Genomic DNA, 24,106 nt, shown 5'->3' on the forward strand with positions numbered 1-24,106 from the left:
TCTGTGAATATTGATGCGGCGCGCGTCGGCGTCGCCCTCCTCCCATTGAGCGAGGCTGTGTCGCGTGGCCCAGCGTCGGCGTGACGGTTGGACGCGGGCGCGGCACTGCGGGTCCCGATTGCTGCAGCCGCTTGTCAGTGTGATGAAGATTGGCACCCAGGTAAGCTGTCACTCAACCGCTCTGCCGCCGCCGCCGCTCCGCCGCCCCGTCACTATCAATCACGCCGGCCTGCAGGCGCCGCGGCCACCGCCCCGCCGCCGCCGCCCGGGTCTCCGCGGGTTGCCGCCGCCCGGGAGGGCCGCGCCAGACCCGCCGCCCGGGGCAGGGGGCGGGGAGGGGGCGCGGGTGGGGGAGGGGAGCCGCGGCAGCGGGGAGGGGCGCTGTCCGCCGGGCCGGCGCGGGGGCGCGCCCCGCTTGTTTTTCGGTGTGGGCTTAGGGACGCGGAAATTTCTGGAAGGCTCCGCCGCCGCCGCCGCGCGGGGCCCGTGGTGAGGCGCGCGCTCCTAACCGTCCCTCTCGGAGCGCGGCGCGCGCCCCTGCGCGGGCGGGGCGGGGGGCGCGGGGGCGCGCGGTGGGGGCGGGGCCCAGGCTGAGGAGGCGCGCGGGGGCGGGGCCTGGAGCGGGCGCGCGCGGGGGCGGGGCCGGCGTCGCGGGGGCGGCGGGGGTGCTTCGGGGGGTCACCGAGGCACTGCGTTGGCCGTCGCCGAGTCCGAGGCTGGGAGGGAGCCGGGTGCCCGGTGTCTGGAATGAGTGACAAATGCGTCGCGAGTAATAAACAGCCGATGTGAAGTAGAGGCCTGGGCGCGTCGGGCACGGTCCGGCCACTCGCTGGAATTCCACATTCCTTTAGAAAGAGATCGTGAGTCACTTCAGAAAAGGCAGGGAGCGTTAGTCTGCTTTATATCATCGTCAGGGCTGTTGAAACGCCGTTTTGTTAGCGGTTCCAAGGTTCGGCCAGCCAGGTTCTCCTTCTTGAAGTTTGACTCCTAGAATGCGTCTCAGCGCGTGCTGCTGGGGTCGGAGTCCCGGACGGGGGCGGCGCGGGGCGGGGCGGACTGGGGGCGCGGGTAAGGGCAGAAGGCAGATCCTTGCGGGGGGGATACCTATACATGCGCGAATATGCATTTGGTAAATTTGATCGCACACCTGCAACCATCCAGGATAGATTTGCCATTCGTAAGAGGGTTGAAATTAATTTTGATCCCAAGACTTAGGTTTTTTTGTTTTTGTTTTTTTGCGGTACGCGGGCCTTCCACTGTTGTGGCCTCTCCCGTTGCGGAGCACAGGCTCCGGACGCGCAGGCTCAGCGGCCATGGCTCACGGGCCCAGCCGCTCCGTGGCATGTGGGATCTTCCTGGACCGGGGCACGAACCTGTGTCCCCTGCATCGGCAGGTGGACTCTCAACCACTGCGCCACCAGGGAAGCCCCAAGACTTAGTTTTTAATAGAAACTACTGGTTTTTCCTTAGGAAGGGAGTGCTTTCTACTTTATGGTAAATGAAACCCTCAGCTTTCGTTGGGTATACTTGTATGATTTTTCCTGACATATTGAAAAGGGATTTATGTATTTATATAATACATAATTGTATATAAAGTATTTTGAATATTGTATGGAAGAATCGAAGTGAAATGTAAACATTTTGCCAGTCAGTTATTGGTGATACTCTCAAGTCTAGTTGTACGTGCATGTGGAAGATGGCTCACTGACTCAAATCTGCCTTGCATCATTTTTTTTCTTAATTTACCGAGCGTGGAGAGTGGTATGTAGATCGTTTAGTTACAGTATTTGGTTGAATCAGCGATGCACGGCTGTGTGATATTGACTGACACAGGGCTTTCGGAAGGCAGCAGTGGAAGGACTCTTCCTGCTTCAGAGATTTACAAGTGGGAATTGAAATATGGTAGGTGAAGTACGATTCGGAAGATTAACGTTCTATGCTGAGGATTTAAGTGTCAGCACTAATGGAACTGGGTGTAAACAGCTGTCCTCAGTGTCCTACATTTACATTTCCGTATCAGTGTGTTGTGACTTTAGGAAAGTATTACTTAGGATTAGTGAAAGGTAACATTCTGCTTATAACTTTCGCTTTTGTTTCAAACTAATTGAAACTGTTTAGAAGAAAACCTTGAAACTTCTGGACTGATGCAAATCATGCGCCCCAGGGGACCTTTCCCTGCGCTCTGCTGGTCTCCAGACTCCTCCTCTCCTCCTACAAACGGTTTAGAAAAAATAAGAGAGGATCAAGAAGAGAACCTATTGCACTGAAATACAGTTATCAAAATATTGAACCAAACTGGTGATAAATTTCTTTACATGCTTTTTAGTAGCTCACTTAGTAACAGATTAAACACTGGCTCTAATAATTTCTTCTTGAGTATGTGATGCTAATGCTTTGTGCAAATACCTGCGGTTTCTGTTGGTGAAGAAGTCACAGGTGCTCTCCAGGATTTCACGTCTGCCGGTGGAATTGAGTGAGTGTTAACTTTCAGCCAGATGTTATTGCAAATAAAGATGTGATTTTTTTTCTCATTCAGGTTCACAGAGACCAAGTTAAGAACCTCTGCACTGGAAGGCTGTTTACTCTCAGCCCATCCCTTAGTAGGAATATGTATGTGCCTCCTTCTTCCTTCTTCACATGCTTATACTGATGGCAAGGGTGACAGGAAGTAAAAACAGTGCATCGAGGGAACCCAGAGCTTCACAGTATGGGGTCATAGTGGGGTGAGGCCACGTGGGTTTACTGCCTGACACCAGTTGTGATGACTCACAACTGTGATGGGTTACTGTTCTGTCTTGTACAATCTGTTTAGGAAGACGTGGAAAGTGAAATATAGTGTAGAAAAGGTTCAGTTTGGAAATTGTTAGAATAAACATTCAAGGGCTGGGAGGCATGGTTGTTTGGTTGGAAAGGCCTGGCTGCAAAGGGCCCTATCAAATGAGGCCCCTCCGGCCGTGCTGTCTGCCCTCCAGCAAGTGGACAGGGTGCCTAGCTGCTGGGTGCCCTCGCCAGCAGCCGTGCCTAGTGTCGGTGTGTCAGCCCCGCTGGTCTAGGCACTGTTTCTGGGAGTTTCACTCACAGAGGGCCTGGTACTGACCCAGCAGACCTGCCGTCTGACGAGGTGGTTGTAGACTCCTGATGCAGAAGCACTGTGGCTCTGAGGATGTGTCTGGGGGACTTGGGGAGGGGACAGAGCAGCTGCTGCTTTCCATCTAGGATTCCTTGGGGAAAGGGTCCTACAGCTTTGTCAGAATCTTGAAAAGTACTGATCAGTCACGTTGCAGGATTGAGGGCCAGTGAGTTAGTGAACCTTTCAGATGCCCTTTGTCTTGAGTCTTCGCTTCAGTGTTGGCATGTGCTCGTCTTGACGGGTCCAGCAGCAGGCCTTGTCATCCCTCCCCTCAGGGTGAGCTGCTCAGTATGGGGTGATGCGCTCCTGTCTGGGGGATTATTTCTGTTCAGGGCGACCCTGCCACCCAAACGGTGTGTGTCATTTGGTGTAACCTCTGGCCTAGCAGAGCCTTGTTGGTGGCAGGCTGCAGGGCACATGGTGGGAATTGCCTTTATCGTTTGTGTCTGTCTTTGATGGACACCTGGCTGTTGTAGTCAGGCCCCAGGACGGCAGGGAGCGGGCCGACTTCAAGTCCGGGGGTTTAGGGTCACACAGGAATAAGGAAAAAAGGAATCCAGCGGGGTCCAGGGACCAAGGTAGTGCTGGGCCTTGGGGCTGATGGAACTGCGGCTTGGGCCCTGGCGGGATCCGGCTGCCACCCTGGTCTTGACCTTCCCTGTCCACTTCCACTGTTGCTCTTAACCACTGACTGCTTCTGCACACTGTCTGCTGCATGTTCTCTGTTTCCCAGCTCTGCCCACCTCATCCTCTTCCTGTTTCCCAGCGCACATCCTGGAGACAGGGTGACAGCTCTCTCGCCTTCCACCGTGTCCCCCAGGTGCTGACCTGGGCGCCAGGGGCTCCTGGTCCCCGAGCTCTCCCCAGGGAGGGGTGGGCTCCTTTCAGCAGGATCTGCAGTGGTGGGTGGGGTCACTCGGAAGGGACTGTGGATGGTAGGAATTGTGATCGCAGCTTCCTGAACAGTCTGATCGGACTTGCAGAGATAATGCCTTCACGAGAGTTTGGCAAGCCCTCACTATATGTCACATGTTGTCTGAGACATTTTACCAAAGTTTGTATTTTTTTTTTTTTGCGCTACACGGGTCTCTCACTGTCATGGCCTCTCCCGTTGTGGAGTCCAGGCTCCGGACGCGCAGGCTCAGCGGCTATGGCTCACGGGCCCAGCTGCTCCGCGGCATGTGGGATCTTCCCGGACCGGGGCACAAACCCGTGTCCCCTGCGTCCGCAGGCGGACTCTCAACCACTGCGCCACCAGGGAAGCCCCCAAAGTTTGTATATTTTTTGCATTAAAAATCAGGAATTTAACTTTGCGATAGTCTAAGTTCAGTTATGTGTTTGTGCACAGTTTTTTTTAAAAACAAATACGTGGGCTTCCCTGGTGGTGCAGTGGTTAAGAATACGCCTGCCAATGCAGGGGACACGGGTTCGAGCCCTGGTCTGGGAAGATCCCACATGCTGCAGAGCAACTAAGCCCGTGTGCTACAACTACTGAGCCTGTGCTCTGGAGCCTGCGAGCCACAACTACTGAGCCCATGTGCCACAACTACTGAAGCCCGTGTGCCTAGAGCCCGTGCTCCGCAACAAGAGAAGCCACCACAATGAGAAATGAGAAGCCCACGCATCACAATGAAGAGTAGCCCCTGCTTGCCACAACTGGAGAAAGCCCGCGCGCAGCAACGAAGACCCAACGCAGCCAAAAATAAATAAATAAAAAAGAACCCTATAAAACAAATATTTATTTCAGTACAATTTATTGCAGCCTAAGTGAAACACCCCTGTGATCCTCTACGGCAGGCGTTCAAAGCTGGGGCCCCGCTGACATTTGGGGCTGGGTACTTCGTGTCCTGTGCGTTGTGGGATTTTAGCAGACACCAGAGGAACCCCCACCCCCAGTTGTGATGACCAACAATGTCTTCAGATATCGCCAAGTGTTTTCTGGGGGACAAAAATCCCCCCTGGTCGAGAAGTACTGACCTAGAACAGCATTTCCCAAAATGCCTTGTGTGGAACCCGGGTTTCATGAGATGGGCATAAATTTTTACAAATTCATCAGTTCAGCTCCTTTGAGTTGTGTTTTTAGTCAGTGTTATTACATATGTTTTCATGTATTTACATAATTGACACATTTCTCATTTTAAATATTTGCCTACAGTCTCTTTATTTTCTGGCTGTGCCCGATGTTGTGAAGCCTTTCAAGCGTTTAGGTCTTGTTGTTTCCCATGTTTATTTGATCATCCTCTGGGCTGCCAAGCTGAGCGCCAGCCCGATCAGGATAGGGATGGTGCTGCCAGGCTGACGTCCACGGTGCTCTGTCCCTGAGCTCAGACGGTGCCCTAGGGAAAAGATGGTCCCAAGAAAGAGCCCTTGCCTTGAAGGGTGGGGGTTCCTGTTTTTCCTACAACATATTCATTGACCGTCAGTAGCAAGTATGTCATGAAAGTTTTAAATAGCAGTGTTTAGTGATGCCGGTGATAGTCATGGCCCTAAAGACAGAGCTGTGGTGTGAATCGAATCTATCAGCTGTGAAAGGCCATTCAGCCCAGAATTTACTGAAATGGGTTCTGAAACCATTAAACACCTTTGTTGTTAGAATTTTGCTGTGTCTCTTGGGGACATAGGTGGTTGGCTTGGAAATATTTTGGGGGGATAGATTTTAACAGGATTTAACGTCTGATTTTATTTGAATATTAAACTTCAAGTGGTACCTCCCAAAATCTTGCTTGAAAAATAAAGTGATATCTTGATAAATGTTTTCCTCAGAATGAGTTCTTGACTGAACACCGCCCTGGGATGGGACATGGAGCCAGGACAGAAAGCAGGGGACATCTGGCTGGTGTTCTCGAGTGGCAGTCACCTCAACCCCACACACAGGAGGAAAACTGATTGCACTGTAGTGACGTACAGCTGGTGTCCTGCAAGGTGTCTCAGAAAGGATCTGGTTTTTTGAATATAGAATTTTGAGAGTCTTGGGTTCCTTGACAGCTTTCTTAGCTTTATTAGTACACAGGTTTGGTTTAGAAAAGGATCATCAATTAAATGTTTTGGGAAAGATAAGCAACTGCCCCCTAAAATCTAGAGATATAGTTTGTATTGTCTCCCAGCCGTTTTCTGGCTTCATAACCGGCTCTCACAGCCACTAAGACTGAAATTACCCCAGAATTTCCTGTGTTTCTCGGTTAGTGGAATTGGTGGAACTCTTAGAGCAGCTTCTGAGAGCAGCTGGGGAGGTGCCCTGCTGGGAAACTGAAGCCTAGCTGGGTGGGCATGGCAGCCTGGGAGGGAGGGAGCTGCCTGGACGCACCAGCATGTGTGTGGATTAAATGAAAAGTGCAAGAGACTTGACATCACCGAAACTGAGTTAGAGAGTGCGCTGTAGCTGGGGTTATATTTGTCAAGTATAACATGTCTCTTGGGATAGCTAAACTTTAGGCCTGGGGTTGGCAAACTGCAGGCCTATGGGCCACGTCCCACTGTGGCCTGTTTTTGTATAGCCCTAGAGCCATACATAGTATATTTTAGAGGAAAAAGAAGACGGGGACCTCCCTCGTGGTGCAGTGGTTAAGAATCCGCCTGCCAGTGCAGGGGACACGGGTTCGAGCCCTGGTCCGGGAAGATCCCACATGCTGTGGAGCAACTAAGCCCGTGCGCCACAACTACTGAGCCTGCGCGCCTAGAGCCTGTGCTCCGCAATGAGAAGCCTGTGCACCGCAACGAAGAGTAGCCCCTGCTCGCAGCTACTAGAGAAGGCCCACGCGCAGCAATGAAGACCCAACGCAGCCAAAAATAAATTAATAAATTTAAAAAAAAATAAAAAGGGATATGACTACAAATATGAAAATTTTACAAGTGAGAACATCCATGTACAATTTGATGGCAGTAAATTTGAAAAGCTGTGGATAGTTTATGAAGAAGATATAAATGATCAGAATTGACCTTGGAGGGACTTCCATGGTTACGCAGTGGATAAGACCCCGAGCTCCCAATGCAGGGGGCCCAGGTTCGATCCCTGGTTAGGGAACTAGATCCCACATGCATGGCGCAACTGAGAGTTTGCATGCCGCAGCTAAGGAGTCCGCCTGCCACAACTAAGACCCAGTGCAACTAAATAAATAAATAAATAAGAATTGAACTTGGAGGTAGAAAACTTGTACAGACCAGCAACTTTAGATGAAATGGAGAAAGGTAGTCAAGATTTATCTTTTTAAATTTTTTTTAGTAATTCTTTTTTTAAAATTTTTATTTAGGGCTTCCCTGGTGGCGCAGTGGTTGAGAGTCCGCCTGCCGATGCAGGGGACACGGGTTCGTGCCCCGGTCTGGGAAGATCCCACATGCCGCAGAGCGGCTGGGCCCGTGAGCCATGGCCAATGAGCCTGCGCGTCCGGAACCTGTGCTCCGCAACGGGAGAGGCCACAACAGTGAGAGGCCCGCGTACCGCAAAAAAAAAAAAAAAAAAAAAAATTTTATTTATTTATTTATGGCTGTGTTGGGTCTTCGTTGCTGCGCACAGGCTTTCTCTAGTTGTGGTGAGCGGGGGCTACTCTTTGTTGTGGTGCACGGGCTTCTCATTGCAATGGCTTCTCTTGTTGTGGAGCACGGGCTCTAGATGTGCGGGCTTCAGTAGTTGTGGCATGCAGGCTCAGTAGTTGTGGCTCGTGGGCTCTGGAGCGCAGGCTCGGTAGTTGTGGCGCATGGGCTTAGTTGCTCTGCGGCATATGGGATCTTCCCGGACCAGGACTCGAACCCGTGTCCCTTGCATTGGCAGGCGGATTCTTAACCACTGTGCCACCAGGGAAGTCCCAAGATTTATCATTTTAGAAAGGCACTGGCGTGAGTTAGGTCAGATTTTCATGGAACAGATACTTACTGTGTTAAATGTAACAACCATTCACTAACAAAATGACTGTGCACCTGCTGTGTACCAGACATTGCCACGGCGGTGGGGAGTATAATGGTGAACAAAGACAGACACGGCTCCTTCCTGCCAGGAAATAGTAAAGGCACAAGTTAATCCGAGGCCCATCGGAATAATGTAAGATTACAGCTGTAGGAAAGACTGTAAAAGGGAGGCATGTTTTGCTCTGAGATGTGGGTCGGAGGTCAGGGGCAGCTCTTCTAAGTTGGGGATGACTGATGTGAATGGTCCAGGGGAACAGGAGTGGGCGAGGGGACGAGGATTAGGGTGACCAGTCCAGATGGGGGCGAGAACTGTGCTCAGAGGCTTTGGGGGTTGGGGGAAGCCCAGGGCTCTGAAGAACCTGGAAGGGCCTGGTATGCTTGCGGTGCGGAGAGTGGGGCGATGGGGGGCGGGGAGGGAGGAGCACAGTAATGACCCAGTCATGCTGCGTTACAAGTTATCATCTGTATCTTGTAGGCAGTGGGAATCCTCTGAAGGGTTTTAAGTGGGTGTGTCTTGATCAGATTTGGGTTTCCAGAAGATCCCTTTGAAGACTTGGAAACACACCCATGTCCACAGAGGGGCTGGTTAAATAACTGCACTGAGTCTGCTACACCTGTAGTACTCACTCTGCAGCTGTAAACAGGAGTGAAGGTGATGACAGCCTGCTGGGAAGCACCTTTAGGATGTGGTAAGTGAGAAAAGGAAGGCCCGGAGCTGAGAAGAGTGTGCACTCTTATCTGAGAGAGGGTATGACTATTTGCTTATGATAAAAAAGCTTAAACCCCAGACTATTAAAATGAGGTTCCTTATTGGAGAGGGAGGGGACAGGGTTATAGATTAGGTTTCAAACGTATCTTCTATAGTAAAATTAAATCAAAAGGAGGGGGGAGGACTACCTAAAAATTAAAGCAAAATGAATCAAAAGAATCTAACTAGGGCTCCCTTGCCTCCTTGCTTCTAAGATGACCAAGAAAAGAAGGAAAAATGGTCATGTCAAAAGGGGCCGAGCCAGCTGTGCCCAATGCATGCCCAAGAATAAGCCCATTAAGAAGTTCGTCATTCGGAACATAGTAAAGGCCGACGCCATCAGGGACTTTTCCGAAGCAAGTGTTTTCGACACCTGTGTGCTTCCCAAGCTATATGTGGAAGTACGTTACTGTGTGAGCACAGCATGGTAGTCAAGAATGGTTCTCGGGAAGCCGGAAGGTTGGAACACTCCCACCCTGACTTAGACCTGCGGGTGCTGCCCCATGGCCTCCACCAGAGCCCAAGTAAGGAGCTAAGTCCTTAAAGACTGAAGAAATACTATTCTCTGAAAACACAACAACATGGAAATTATACTTAAAAAAAAAAAAAAAAGAGGACTTCCCTGGTGGTCCAGTGGTTAAGAATCCGCCTGCCAACGCAGGGGACATGGGTTCGATCTCTGGTCCGGGATGATCCCACATGTCCCGGAGCAACTAAACCCGTGCACCACAACTACTGAAACCTGTGCACTTAGACCCCGTGCTCTGCAGCAAGGGAAGCCACCACAATGAGAAGCACACGAACCAAAACGAACGAAGAGTAGCCCCCGCTCGCCGCAACTAGAGAAAGCCCATGCACAGCAACAAAGACCCAGCACAGCCAAAAAAAAAAAAAGAAAGAAAGAAAGAACAAGAACCTAACTAGGAATTGAATTGGTGGCTTAAGTACACAGAGAATTATTATTTCCAGTGACTTCAAAACAACTTGGATTGTACATCTATCCTAGTGGGATAAATCCTAAAGACAAAGAAACTACAAAGAAATCTTAAACAATTTTTAGTACTTGTATTGTTAGTAGTAATATTCATATTATTTTGAAACTATATATATATATATATATACACACACACATATAAAGTGATAAATAGGTCATTATGTTACTGTCATTTGGAAATTATTTTCAGGGTAAGAGATATACAAATATTAATTTGAAGTAAAGTAAATACCCTGTAATCCCAAATTTGAATTGGAGGTATCAGTGTTATTTTGTTTGTACAAAATTTTTATGAGAAAACATTTCTTATCCCTGTCCATTGGAAAGGTTAGAAACAGTGACCAACCAGTAGCAATGAGCACACAGCACCTGGATTGTGGTTTCTACGTATCATTTCCCATTGGAATCAAAGCCCCTTGGATCAATGGCAAAGTCTGGGTTTGACATAGAAAATAAACAATATGAGCCTGGAGTATCTCGTTTTACCTGAAAGCAAGAAAGCTATCAAGAATTACTAGAGGGCTTCCCTGGTGGCGCAGTGGTTGAGTGTCCGCCTGCCGATGCAGGGGACGTGGGTTCGTGCCCGGGTCCGGGAAGATCTCACATGCCGCGGAGCGGCTGGGCCCGTGAGCCATGGCCGCTGAGCCTGCGCGTCCGGAGCCTGTGCTCCGCAACGGGAGAGGCCACAACAGTGAGAGGCCCGCGTACCACAAAAAAAAAAAGAAAAAAAAGGGCTTCCCTGGTGACGCAGTGGTTGAGAGTCTGCCTGCTGATGCAGGGCACACGGGTTCGTGCCCCGGTCCGGGAGGATCCCACGTGCCGCGGAGCGGCTGGGCCCGTGAGCCATGGCCGCTGGGCCTGCGCGTCCGGAGCCTGTGCTCCGCGGCGGGAGGGGCCACAGCGGTGGGAGGCCTGCGTACCGCAAAAAAAAAAAAAAAAAAAAAAAAAGAATTAGTAGAGTGCGTTAAAAGCTGTAGGAGGTAACTGAAAGGGCTTACATTGGAAAAAGATGGGATAATTTGGAACATCAGAAAATATATACATATATAAAAAAGCTGTACTTATTATTTTTTTTTTTTGCGGTACGCGGGCCTCTCATTTGAGAGGCTATTTGAGAACGCTAGGGAACCAGCACGTTACTCTGAAAATTGATAGCAGAGGGAAAGCAGCAAAGCCTTAAGAAACCCCATCACTGGGGCTGCAGTGTGGAGAATGGACTTGGGGGACGGGTGGGGTTGGGAAGAGTGGCCATGGGGGAGAGGTCCGGAGGCATTACGGGGAGCTCAGGGGATGGAGGTGTGATGGTTGGTGATTGTTCTGTAAGCTTAGTTGTTGGATCAACACCACCAGATGGCTCTTCTCCAAAGTGAAATTCTGGAAAATAAACTTTACGGTTGCAATTGGGGTCTTCATCGCCCAGCATTTCAACTCTTACATGCTCATGGGTAGTATCGTTACCATGTGCTGGCAACATACGGTGGCTGCATCATGTCTTTCTCATACATGTTGATCGGGCAGGAAGGAGGAGTTCCTTTCCTTTTCAGTAATTGCTACGATATTTTGGAGATGTCTGGCTTGCAAACCTTGGCTGTTACTGGGAGATGCCACTTGTACACTTAGCACCGGGCCGTCATTTTCTTTAGACTCGTTACTGTTTGCAAAGCAGAGTTGCCTGTGTGTGCAGCGTTGAATGTTACATGGCTGGAGGTCATTTGTGGTGTGTACCTGGTGGTTCACCTTCTTCATCCATTCTCTTAGTGTTTCCCGTTTTGAATGACACTATAATTCATAGATTGACTTGAGGTAATTAACATCTGTAGGCATCAGAGCTGTCAGATTGTCAAACATTTGCCTGATTTCCTTGTGAGTTCTACAGTTATCTTAGAAACGGTTGCCATAAAACAGATAGACTGCTGGTTACTTCTCCAGCAAAATGGGTTTATTCGGGACCAACGAAGAATTGAAATCTGGGGTCTGCAACCATGGGGCGCCCGTGCAAGTCCCTGCGTGGCCAGGAGAGGAGAGCTCTTTTAAAGAGCTTGACTCTGGAGTCGAGAGTCCGCCGGAGGAATGGGTCCCTCCGGCGGCTTTTCCCTGCTGGGCTGGGCTGGGGCAGCGTCTCCTGGGCTGAGGCCTTGCCAGGCGGGAAGAGGAGTCTGTCCACTTTCTGTCGGGTGGCCCTACCGTCGGGGTGTGGGAGTGCGCCTGCTGGCCTCCCAACTCTTTTTTTTTTTTTTTTTGCGGTACGCGGGCCTCTCACCGTTGTGGCCTCTCCCATCGCGGAGCACAGGCCCCGGACGCGCAGGCCCAGCGGCCACGGCCCACGGGCCCAGCCGCTCTGCGGCACGCGGGATCCTCCCGGACCGGGGCACGAACCCGCGTCCCCCGCATCGGCAGGCGGACTCCCAGCCACTGTGCCACCAGGGAAGCCCCCAACTCTATTTAATTAAGGGTTCTGTTTATTAATTTTTACTAGACAGAGTTCTGTTGTGTTCTCTGAAATAGCACATAGGGGAATGGCAGGGCCTGGGAGCCAGACAGATCGGCCTCTCAAAGGCGCTCCACCTCTTTGCACCTGTTTGCTCATCAGCAGGGCTCCAGAGACTGCCGAGCGCTCCGGTCCCTACTGGCGGGGGCACAGGAGGCTGCACACCTCACTCTGCTCACGGGCCTGGGGGCCAGGAGTTTGGAAGGGCTGCGGTGGGACCGGCCCGTCTCTGCCCCACAAGGTTGGGGTCCTCAGCTTGGAGGGCGCCGGGCCGTGGATGGCTGGGTGGCTGAGGGCTGGAGTCTTTTGGAAGGGTTTCCTCAAATCTGCAAGTTGCTGCTGCCTGTTAGCTGGGACGTGAGCTGGGCTGCTGAGCACAGCACCTCTGCGTGGACTCTCGCTGTGGCCTGGGCTTCCTCACAGTGAGCGCAGGGGCCGCTCTGTTTAGTCAGACTTCTTACTTCTCGGGGCTCCGGAAGTGAGTGTCCCGGTGAACATGGCGGCGGGAGCTTCCGCAGCCCTGGAGTCACACAGCGTTGCTCCGGATGCGCTCTCCTGCTTCCCAGCAAGTCGCTGAGCGTAGGCCACGTTGAAGAGGAGGGAACAAAGACCCCCATCTCGGGAGGAGTGTCGCAGTTTGGGGATGTGCTCTAAAAGTGCCTCACTTAGGTCTGCACATATATAGACCCTGGGAGATATCTCCTCCCTCGTTTTCCTTCCTGCCCTCACTAAGCCCCGCTGTGATGCTGGCAGTGCAAATGAAGATGGACCCTCCTGGACCAGTTCTCTGTGCGTCTCTGCGTTAGCGTGGGCCCCGTAAACAGGACTCTGATGCAGAGCTCTGATCTTGCGGGAGCTTCTGCTTGGCCCGCCCAGGTGGCCGAGAGTCCGCGTGCCCGTGGCTGAGCGGGAGCGCGTGGTTGCCCACGTACAGTGTGTGTGTGTAGCAACACCAAAAGCCCGCGTTCACCAGCACTTCGCAGCAATTGATGAGTACAGAGAGGTGTTTGTAAAAGCATCAAAATTCCAAAGCTTTTTGCATCTTTGGTACTTTTCCTTCCAGCCCTGACGAGTCCAGCGTCTCACTTCTGCTGTTCCATTGGCCTGTTTACCTGTTCTTGTGCCGTTAGCCACTTCTTAGTTGTTACCTGTGGCCTTGTAGGATGTTTTCCAATTTTTTGAGTTTTTCAGAAACAGCAGGAATCTTGATTGGGATTGCATCTGCGTGTGCTGAGAAACACCAGCAGCCTCTCCATGAGCTGTTAGGAAGGTTGGCGGGTGCAAGGTTAGCCTGCGCAGACTGGGGGCATCTCTCACCCAGCAGTCCACCAGAAAGTATAGTGACAATGAGATACTTTTGACAGTAGCAAGAAAAACCATGATGTGTTTCAGGATTAATTAACCAGGGCTACAGAAGACCTCCACAGAGAGGACCATCAAACTTTTTAAATTATATTTTATTTTTTAAATAAATTTATTTATTTTTTATTTTTGGCTGCGTTGGGTCTTCGTTGCTGTGCGCAGGCTTTTTTTAGTTGCGGCGAGCGGGGGCTGCTCTTGGTTGCGGTGAGCGGGCTTCTCATTGTGGTGGCTTCTCTTGTTGCGGAGCACGGGCTCTAGGTGCATGGGCTTCAGTAGTTGTGGCTCGAGGGCTCTAGAGCGCAGGCTCAGTAGTTGTGGTGCACGGGCTTAGTTGCTCCGCAGCCTGTGGGATCTTCCTGGACCAGGGCTCAAGCCCTTGCCCCCTGCACTGGCAGGCGGATTCTTAACCACTGCGCCACCACGGAAGTCCCCGGACCATCAAACTTAATAAAGGATGTAGGAGAGGACCCCACGCTCTTGGTCCTAGAGAGCTGTCTCTTCTCCCCACATTAATTTCCAAATACTTTTTCAACATTGTTGTAAAGTTGTTTCTTTTTTTTTCCCGGTACGCGGACCTCTGACTGTTGTGGCCTCTCCCGTTGCGGAGCACAGGCTCCGGACGCGCAGGCTCAGCGGCCATGGCTCACGGGCCCAGCCGCTCCGCGGCATGTGGGATCTTCCCAGACCAGGGCACGAACCCGCGTCCCCTGCATCGGCAGGCGGACTCTCAACCACTGCACCACCAGGGAAGCCTGTAAAGTTGCTTCTTGACAGCAGGGACTGTGTTTGGTTTGCTGCTCCATACCCAGCATTTAGAACAGAGCTTGGCCCAGAGAAGACTTTCAGTAAACATTTGTGGATTGAATGAAAGGCACAGTTACGTGCACAGCAGATTGTGTGCCCTGCTTTTCCATTTGACAGCACCCATGAGACTTTTTCCTTGGACTTAACCTTCGTGTTCGTGATTGATGGTTGGAACCGTAATGGATTTCACCATTCCCCTATGGATGACGTGTAGGTTCTTGTTCTCTTTTCTATCAATGTGGATAAGAAACATTATTTGCCTCTGACTTTCTTGCCATGAGTTTTTTTTTTTTTTTAAACAAAAGGCTTCATTCTTTTTTTTTTTTAAATTAATTTCTTTTATTTTTGGCTGCATTGGGTCTTCGTTGCTGCGTGCGGGCTTTCTCTAGTTGCGGCGAGCGGGGGCTACTCTTCGTTGCCCTGCCCAGGCTTCTCATTGCGGTGGCTTCTCTTGTTGAGGAGCACGGGCTCTAGGTGTGTGGGCTCAGTAGTTGTGGCTTGTGGGATTCAGTAGTTGTGGCTCGTGGGCTCAGTAGTTGTGGCACACGGGCTTAGTTGTTCTGCTTGCCGTGAGTTTTTAATGCCCTTTGAAATGAGGCTTTTGAGCTTTTCTCTTTTGAGAAGAGATTATTTGAGGTTATTTTTATTTATTTATTTTATTTTTTTATTTTTCTCTTTTTGCGGTACGCGGGCCTCTCACCGCCGTGGCCTATCCCGCCACGAAGCACAGGCTCTGGACGCGCAGGCCCAGCAGCCACGGCTCATGAGCCCAGCCGCTCCGCGGCACGCGGGATCTTCCCGGACCGGGGCACGAACCCGTGTCCCCCGCATCGGCAGGCGGACTCTCAACCAGTGCGCCACCAGGGAAGCCCTGAGGTTATTTTTAAATCAACATTTATTAAGGCTACAAAGCTACAGCCCTGTTTTTCTCTCTATGCTTTTATGTTAGAATTTATAGATTTCATTTTTCTCCTTATAAGTTTAGTAAATTTTGATCTTTCACCCATAAGACAGCCTTTGATCAACTCAAGATGATCAGACTACATGCACCATTTTTAATGATCAGTCCCATATACAACTTAAATCTTATGCATTTTGAACCCGTTTTAAGTTTAGTAGATACACTTTTTGTTTTAAGCACCTTAAATATGTGACCAAATAAATAAAACCTTCTCAGTAGATCTAGTAACTTAAAATTGCACATGTAGTGAATCTCAAGTTCTCAAACTTTCCAGACCTTCTACCAGGAAGTGACGTTCGTCGGATGAGGAACTTGGTTTTGCTCACTGCTGCACCCTCAGGACCTAGAATAGACCCTGGCAGTCGGTAAACTTGCATAGATGAAGTAATGTTTACAATCTTAGTAAATTTCTTGTGCCTTTTCACTAAAAAAGAAATGTGTAAAATCAGTAACTCAGTTATACTTTTAAACTGGAATCAAGGCTAAAACCTAAGATTAATTTGCCAAAATTTCTTGCGTACTGCACACAACTTAAACGTCAAATACATAGATTATTCTGAAGCTAAACACAAAAATATTAAAATCTATATCTCCCACAGGGCTTAGAGACACCACTAAGGCAGGAAGGAAGTCATCTCAGGCGAGTCGGGCTTCTCATCTCAGGGACCACGTGGGCTGGGATGAGGGGAGCTGGGGTGCTGCTGACCTGGGGCCCCCTCCACCGTCTGACCCGCATGCTGCACCTCCTCTTCCTGTCTCTGCAGACTGAGCCGTCCTGGACCTTCCCGGACTCACCGTCTGCTCTGAGCAGGAAGGCCTTCTCCACCTGGTGGTACTCAGCCAGTCTGTCTGCCTCTGGTTCTTCCCTGACTTGTCAGTTGTCCTTGACTAGATCCTTAGAGATATTAAAACACCTGCCTGTTAGATTTGGCTCACCTTTCATTTTTTTGTCTGCCTTTCAGGTTGCAACACTAATGCTGTCTTCTTAGCTGAGTTTGAGAAGAGTGTAACTTTTTTTATGGGTAACTATACATACGGTCAAATCTCCTTCCAAACCAATTACACGGTTTGTGAGACCTAGGATTCCTGCAGGGTGCTGGGTTTCACTTCGTCTTTGCTAGCAAAGTGGCGCACTGTTGTTTTAAAGTTAATAATTGCTAGCTGAGAAAGGATGTATAATTTTAAATTTTGTATTTCTTTAATTACTTTTAGTTTTAACGTTTCTGTACATGAAAATTGGAAAGTTGTGTTTTCTTCAAGTCTGGCTGGAACTCTTGAAAGGGTACCAAAGTGACAGTTTCCATAAATGTGTTCTTTTTTAACTGGATGAAACTTGTAGAAATAAAATGGACAAAACCGTGTCTCACCCTTCAACACCATGGTGTTGTTAAGCCTGTTGGGTCGGCAGTTCTTTGACTTGGATTTTAGAGCCTTGCGTGACGTTAAGAATTGAAGACAGTTGGAGGAAAGGGAACCCGTGTGCACTGTTGCTGGGGATGTAAAGTGGTGCAGCCACTATGGAGAACAGTATGGAGGGTCCTCCAAAAACTAAATATAGAGCTACCATATGATCCTGCAGTCCCACTCCTGGGCGTATATCCAGAGAAAATGAAAACACTGATTCAAATGTTCATAGCAGCACTGTTTCCAGTAGCAAAGATATGGAAGCAACTGAGGTGTCCATCAGCACATGAATGTATAAAGAAGTGGTATATATTTACACAATGGAGTACGACTCAGCCATAAAAAAGAGTGAAATCCTGCCGTTTGCAACAACATGGAGGGACTTGGGGGGTGTTATGTAAGTGAAGTAAGTCAGAGAAAGGCAAATACTGTACGTTTCCTTTATACGTGGAATCTAAGAAATAAAATAAACTAGTGACTATAACAAAACAGAAACAGACTCAGAGATATAGAAAACAACCTAGTGGTTACCAGGGGGGAGAGGGAAAGGGCAGGTAGGGGTAGGGGATTATGAGACATAAACTACTAGGTATAAAATAAATAAGATACAAGGATACATTTTACAGCACAGGGAATGTAGCCAATATTTTTTAATAATCATAAATGGAGTATAACCTTTAAAAAAAAGTGAGGACACTGTTGTTGAGTTTGAATATAATAGAAGCTTACTTTTCTATGTAATGGGGGAGAGAATTAGGGATTAATTGATGTTTAGAAATCTCAAGTTAACCTTGGTTTTCATATAATGCCTAAAAGAAGAGTTTTTGCTAAACAAAGATGAGCCTGCTGACCTTTCATCCTTGGGTTGGATGCTTTATTTCCCAGTTAATGGTAGGTTTCCCTTAGTCACTCAGGTTCTGTCTTGGGCCTGCCTTGGCCAGGGCTGGGAGGGCCTGTAGCTGAGTAGCTGAGGTTGCCAGAGGCCTGGACCAGGGCACGCGCTTCCTCCCAAGCCCAGGCAGCTCTGCGGGATGACCCTGTGAATTCTGCTGGGGACCAGGGCACGCGCTTCCTCCCGAGCCCAGGCAGCTCTGCGGGATGTGTGAGCCTGTGAATTCTGCTGGGGGCTGTTTGCCCGCTTGCAGGTGCCAGGCCGTGTTTCTGCCCCAACATGGAGGACCATTTTGCTGCAGCCTGGAATTGAGCACCTGAGGACTTTGCAGATAGATGGCTGCCGGCGGGCCTGGACCACCCTTTCAAGCGGACGGCGCCATCTGCTGGCAGCTTCTTCCAGGCGCCTTCGGTGTCCTGCGGGAGTGGGACCTTGGCACTCTGTCCCCACCTTTTTACTCAACAAAATGTTAGTCATATGGAGTTGCCTTTTTTTTCTTATTTTTCCACTTCTTGCGTGGTGTTCCATTGTAGAGGAAGTATGTATTTTCAAAGCTTTTGACGCAAATTTCAAATTTTTTCCTTTAGAACGGTTGTACCAAGTTATGTCAGATATTGAAGTTTCAACCAGGTTGGTAGAGAGAGGGACTACACATCTATATGTTTTTAAAATGAAACGTTGACTTGTCCCCACTATTTATTATGGGCATTTTGAAAGCCCCCAGAGTTGGAAGAGTGATCCGCCACTGCCTAGATCCCGCAGCTGTGGGCTCGACCGCAGTGTCATCTCGTGGGGCGGGCCGGCCGGATGCTGGAAAGTGACCGTGGAGAGTTGGCCCCCAGCCGAGACCCACGTGGCTGTGGCTCTGCCTTCTTGGTCGAGGCCCTTCCAGGGCCTCTGCTGTGCATTTTGTTCAGGTCAGCTGTTGGGAAGCCACTGTCAGGTGGACGCCTGTAGGTGAGCAGCTCGGGCCCCTCCCGGCACTGGGCTCAGGACCGGCTCTGGGTGTCCTCGGCCTGTGTCAGCACCACTCCAGGCTGCTTCGGATTCACACAGGTTCACGTGGCCACGCCCTCGGCGCCTCTCCCCTCCCCCTCTCGGCAGGACACGCCTCTCGAGACCCCTAACGTGATTACCCCTGTAAAGACCCTGTTTCTAAGTAAGGCCCCACTTGCAGGGCCTGGGGGTCAGGACCTGGGCTACTTGGAGGACACGTTTACACCGCTGCACGTGCTGGCCACGCCCTGACGATTACCGGGCTGGTACGGGTGGCCCAGACTCGCTCGTCCAGAATTCCCTCGTGGGTATTGAGAAGCGTCTCAAACCTTCAACGTCCCATCTCTCGCTTTCTCCTCCCAGGCCGCAGACCCCGCTCCCCGCCGTTGGCTCCACCTCGGGACATGCGGCTCTGCTCTGCCGGTGGCTCAGGTGGGAACTGTCGACCTTCCCCGGACCCGCCCCCCTGCCCATCCCGGGCCATCTGCACGCCCTGTGCTCCCATCGGCCCCGGCCACACGGCCTCCGCCCTCCTCCCTCCTCGGCCCTACAGTCTCTCACCTGCCCTGCACACCGTCAGAGGGACCGTCCCGAGCCGGGAGCCTCAGGGCCCTTCTGGTCAGACTTTCCTGGGGCTTCCCTCCCCCGCCCCAAGAAGGCGCACAGTCTCCACGTGGCCCATGAGTGGGTGTGACCTGCTCCCGTGTCCCCCACTGCCCCCCAACTCTGCTGTCCCACTGCACGTGGCTCCACTGTCCTCCTGTCTGCGGGGGGCACGGGTGGCATCCCCACCTGGTTTCTCTCGTCTCATTTACCTGTGTGCGTGGTGACAGGTGAATGACAGCGTTCCCACCTTTGCATCGCGTGCAGATGTGAGCCGATGCCCAGCGCAGCCTCCCTGAGCTCACCTGTGTCCTTCCTGCCTGAGGTCGGCCTCCCCGGGCTCAGTGTCAGTGCACCTGCCCCGTCACGCAGCCGTGTGACCTGCCAGCTGCGTGCTCACCCTCTGTCGTGTCACCCTGCCTGAGCGCCCCTACGCCCTCCGTGTGCTGCCTGGCCTTCCTCTTCCTTGTGGCCCCAGGAAAGCCGCAGGGCCCAGGACAGTGTCCCGCACGTGTAGACATTACTAGGTGTTTGCTGGGTGAGTGAAGGAATAAACCCAAATGCCTGGAGACGTGATAACGTGTCCGGGCCTGGGGCAAGTGCAGACACGCAATCGCCAGGCAGGTGCGGGGCTGCTGGGTAGGATTTGGCTTATACCGTAGTGTGGAGGATGGCTTTTACTCTCCGTGTGAAGATATGTATTTAAAAAGGTATACGGGTGCTGTGGAATAAGGGACGAGAAATGCTCTGAGTTATTAACCGATGCTTCTCTGCTTTTGTCTTCCCAGACGCCGTTTGCTTTTGACTCGAGATGATTTGATGTTTTATAAAGAACTCACTCACCATGATGGCTACGCAGACGTTGAGCGTCGACAGCTATCAGGATGGGCAACAAGTGAGCTCGGGCGCTCTGCGCGCGTCCTAAGTAGTCAGCCGGCCTGGTGCTGAGACACGGAGGCGCCCTGTGCATTCGCAAGCTACTTTCCGTGGGGGTGCAGGTCCAACGTTGAACGTTTGGTGCATTTATTGTATCTTGGTGCTCAGAAAGATTAGGGGTAGAATTGGTCAAGTAGTTTCCTAAATGACACCGAGATTGCCAGTGATTTTGAGTCCCCTAAGTCATAGTTTCTTGGGACTTTACCTTTCTAATGTCAGTGTTAGTAAGTATCGTTGCTCTTAAAGGTTGTGGTGATAATCATAGACTCCCGTGTTGCCCAGTTGCTGGCCTGGGCGGGAGCTGTGCGGTTTCGTTCCCCTGCATGTGGGTGGCAGAGGGGACCGTCCGATGGCACGTGGGGTGCAGCTGCGGTGCTGTCTGTACGTCTCCTGCCCCTGCAGGAGACGGTCATGACGCCCGGCTCCCTGCTCAAGGGTTTAGGGACACCCCCCCACAGGCCTGGGGCGCCTCGCCCACCTGTCACTCCCCACTTGGTGAGACTCAGGGGGTGTGTAGGACCTGAGCTGCGACCCTGTCCCCTTCTCAAGTCGGGTCTTTCCTTGATGGACAGTTTTGTTCCATTCCTGGGATGTTTCCTGTTGCAGTGATTTTGGTTTTGTTGATTTAAAAAAATGTTTTAAATGTTTTTGCTTCTTAGAGGTAGGGAACTCTATTTCAGGCTGCTCTCTTCACCAGGAAGTCCTCTGATATTTCCAAGAGATTTTGTTTCTCAAATGCACATCTAACGATGTCCCCGCTGTCCCTGGGCCCTGCGGTGGCTCCTCGTGGACTCCCTGCCCGGAGGGCCCTACGACCTCACAGGCTCTCACCTCTGCCTGCCCCGGGGCCCTGGCTCTGGTTGCCCCTTGGCTCTGCTCCGCTCCGTCCTGCAGGTCTTTGCTTCGCCCCGCTTTCTGTGAGGACCCCCCACCGGCCCTGGTTACCCCCACGGCCTGCTCCCCACCTGCCACCCGCTTCCCGGTCCCTTCCTCTGATCTTTGTTCTCCATCCGTGGCAGTGATCACCCTCTGACACACCCTGTTACGTGTCCGTCTCCCTCCAGCTGGTCCCTGCCCTGATGCAGGGAGTCCAGGGCAGGGCTGGGCGCAGTGGGGGAAAGGCCTCGCTTGTAACAGCTCAGCACTTCCCGTGACGTGGAGAACCGCTTGTGAGCACTCCTTTCAGTAAGGATTTGATCTTCTACCGCACAGACAGACCACACTTACTTAGCCGGTCCTCTGAGGTTGAACATTTAGACTTCTCTTTTTTCACGATCATTTTTTTAAAATCCTGAAATAAATCCTTTAAGGCTTTTTTTTTATAATACTGTCAGACTTCTCTCCAGAAGGACTGTGTTTGATTGGGCTTTAGTCAGTCACTTTTGTTTGTTTGTTTGTTTGTTTTTTGTCTGCACTGGGTCTGGGGTGAGCAGGGGCTACTCTTCGTTGCGGTGCACAGGCTTCTCATTGCGGTGGCTTCTCTTGTTGTGGAGCACGGGCTCTAGGTGTACAGGCTTCAGTAGTTGCAGCACGCGGGCTCAGTAGTTGCAACACGTGGGCTCAGTAGTTGCGGCACGTGGGCTTTAGGTGCGCGGGCTTCAGTAGTTGTGGCACGTGGGCTCAGTAGTTGTGGCTCATGGGCTCAGTAGTTGTGGCTCGCAGGCTCAGTAGTTGTGGCGCACGGGCTTAGTTGCTCCACGGCATGTGGGATCTTCCCGGACTAGGACTTGAACCCATGTCCCCTGCACTGGCAGGCGATTCCTAACCACTGCATCACCAGGGAAGTCCCACTCAGTAGTTGTGGCGCACAGGTTTATTTTTTTAAGAGAGAAGCAATTCCCAAGTATACTGTTCCATCTAAAGGCAGCAGAATGGAAGTAACCTGCTCGCTCTGGCCTGCTGGAGAGTTGAGAACAGGGCCCGAGCCCGGACCTGCAGGGCTGCTCTCTCGCCTGCAGCCCCGAGCACCAGGCTGGGTTCCTGGCAGGATGCAGGCTCTCCCATCTCCATGGATGAGCTTCCCCCCACCCCACACCCCACCACAGGTTCCCCAACAGGCTGCTTCCCTGAGGGGCGGGGGGTGGCAGTTGTGGGCGGGGCAGGTGCATCCCAGATACCCCAGTCCTGAAGAAGCCGAGGAGGGCAGTGATCTGCTCAGGGATAACAAGAAGTTTACTGTAGCGATTTTGTTTTATTTGTAAACTGAATTCTTTATGTTGAAGGATTTAAATACTTTTCCCCGGATGTTACAAACAACACAGCCAGTTTAAAGCAATTTCAGTGGTAATATCTTTAAGGCTTCCTCTTACGTTTAACACTGTTTCTTTAAACACAGCTGGTCTTTGCTTTCTGGATGCAGTGACTTTCCTTAACATTTTTTTAAAAAATTTTATTACTTTCGGTTGCATTGGGTCTTCGTTGTGGTGTGTGGGCATCTCATTGCGGTGGCTTCTCCCGTTGCGGAGCGCGGGCTCTAGGCGCGCAGGCTTCAGTAGTTGCAGCACGCGGGCCCTAGAGTGTGCAGGCTTCAGTAGTTGTGGCTCGTGGGCTCTAGGGTGCGCGGGCTTCAGTAGTTGTGGCACGTGGGCTCAGTAGTTGTGGCTCGTGGGCTCTAGAGCGCAGGCTCTGTAGTTGTGGTGCACGGGCTTAGTTGCTCCGCGGCATGTGGGATCTTCCCGGACCAGGGCTCGAACCCATGTCCCCTGCATTGGCAGGCAGATTCTTAACCACTGCACCACCAGGGAAGTCCCCGTAACATTTTTATAGCTTGTGTATTCCTGAGTTTAAGGATAGGTAAGGGAGAATTTCAGCCCTGTCACAAATATGGAGCATCTTGGGTTTGAGTTGTTTTTGTGACAAGATAAGAAAGCTTGGATTATTTGTTTATTCTTCTCTTCCTGCAACGTTACTCAGCATGAGGACAGATAACAAGGAGAGGCAGACGAGAAAGACTGCATGTGTACCAGTTCCCTTCAGGGATGTAGAGTTATTACGGTTTTGAAAATCATAAGCATTTCACAGATAGCGGTCCTCTCAATTTTTAAATGTTTTGGAAATTTGACCTTTGTTTTAGCCGTTTAGAAGTACATTAAGTTCAAAGGACTTTGTTGGTAGTATTCTTTCCGTATTATTGCCTGTCATAACCGTCTGGCAGTTTACCATTCCACTGCATTTCTGTTTGAGAATAGAATACAGCAAGTCCCCTGCATACAAACGTGTTCCTTTCCAACAGCAAGTGCGTGTCCAACTTGTTCATAAGTCCAACAAAGTTAGCCTAGGTATCCAGCTAACACAATTGGCTATATAGTACTGTACTGTAATAGGTTTATAGTCTGTTCGCATCTTTGAAAGTTCACAACTTGAAGGTTCGTACGTAGGGGACTTACTGTACTTGGTAGCAGCTTATTTTCTTTCTAGTAACAAAAGTTCTCTTCCTCCTTTCACAGATGCAAGTAGTAACAGAGTTAAAAACGGAGCAAGACCCCACCTGCTCTGAACCAGATGTGGAAGGAGTGAGCCCTCCCCCTGTGGGGTCCCAGACCCCGATGGACGCAGACAAGCAGGCCATTTATAGGTAGCAATGCGATGTGAAGCGTGTGGGTGTTCAGAGGAGTAAAGAGAATGGAAAATCTGGTTAAATGGAACGTGAGCTATTAGCCAGACAGAGCAGTGAGGCGTGATGTGATAACTACTGGTGTAAAAGTTTTCTCAGATTACAATGTTATTCCTAATATCTTTTAAAAAAAGTTTTGGAATGTAAATCTACATTTTAGTCAACCTTACAAAAAGCAATCTTCAGGCCCAGATAGTTGTACTGGAGAATTCTACCAAAAAGAAGGAAAAGCAGTAAGTCGACACAGTCTCTTCCAGGAAGTAGAAGAAGAGGGAA

The 24,106-nt window shown here is 50.8% G+C and overlaps 1 protein-coding gene, 1 long non-coding RNA gene and 1 pseudogene across 14 annotated transcripts in view; 2 read left to right on the forward strand and 1 right to left on the reverse strand.

Moving 5' to 3' along the window:
• The first annotated feature begins 26 nt into the window (after positions 1-26).
• The window catches only part of PKNOX1 (PBX/knotted 1 homeobox 1), a 50,212-nt gene continuing 26,132 nt past the window's right edge, over positions 27-24,106 (forward strand). For 2 of the 13 annotated variants that reach the window (XM_049710410.1, XM_049710411.1), the window contains exons 1-3: positions 10,866-19,110; positions 20,070-20,176; positions 23,664-23,791. In XM_049710410.1, the coding sequence (XP_049566367.1) occupies positions 20,126-20,176; positions 23,664-23,791 (179 nt within the window). In that variant the 5' untranslated portion in view covers positions 10,866-19,110; positions 20,070-20,125. The other 11 variants (XM_049710409.1, XM_049710406.1, XM_004264596.3 and 8 more) reach the window with 11 other exon arrangements.
• Positions 7,583-24,106, reverse strand: part of LOC125964524 (uncharacterized) — a 186,146-nt gene continuing 169,622 nt past the window's right edge. The window contains exon 2 of the long non-coding RNA XR_007477617.1: positions 7,583-7,804. This is a non-coding gene — a long non-coding RNA (uncharacterized LOC125964524). The remainder of the gene's footprint in view (positions 7,805-24,106) is intronic.
• On the forward strand, positions 7,777-10,234 carry LOC117199298 (40S ribosomal protein S26-like; annotated as a pseudogene).

The sequence above is a fragment of the Orcinus orca genome, chromosome 5 (genome assembly GCF_937001465.1).
Source record: "Orcinus orca chromosome 5, mOrcOrc1.1, whole genome shotgun sequence".
Taxonomy (NCBI): domain Eukaryota; kingdom Metazoa; phylum Chordata; class Mammalia; order Artiodactyla; family Delphinidae; genus Orcinus; species Orcinus orca.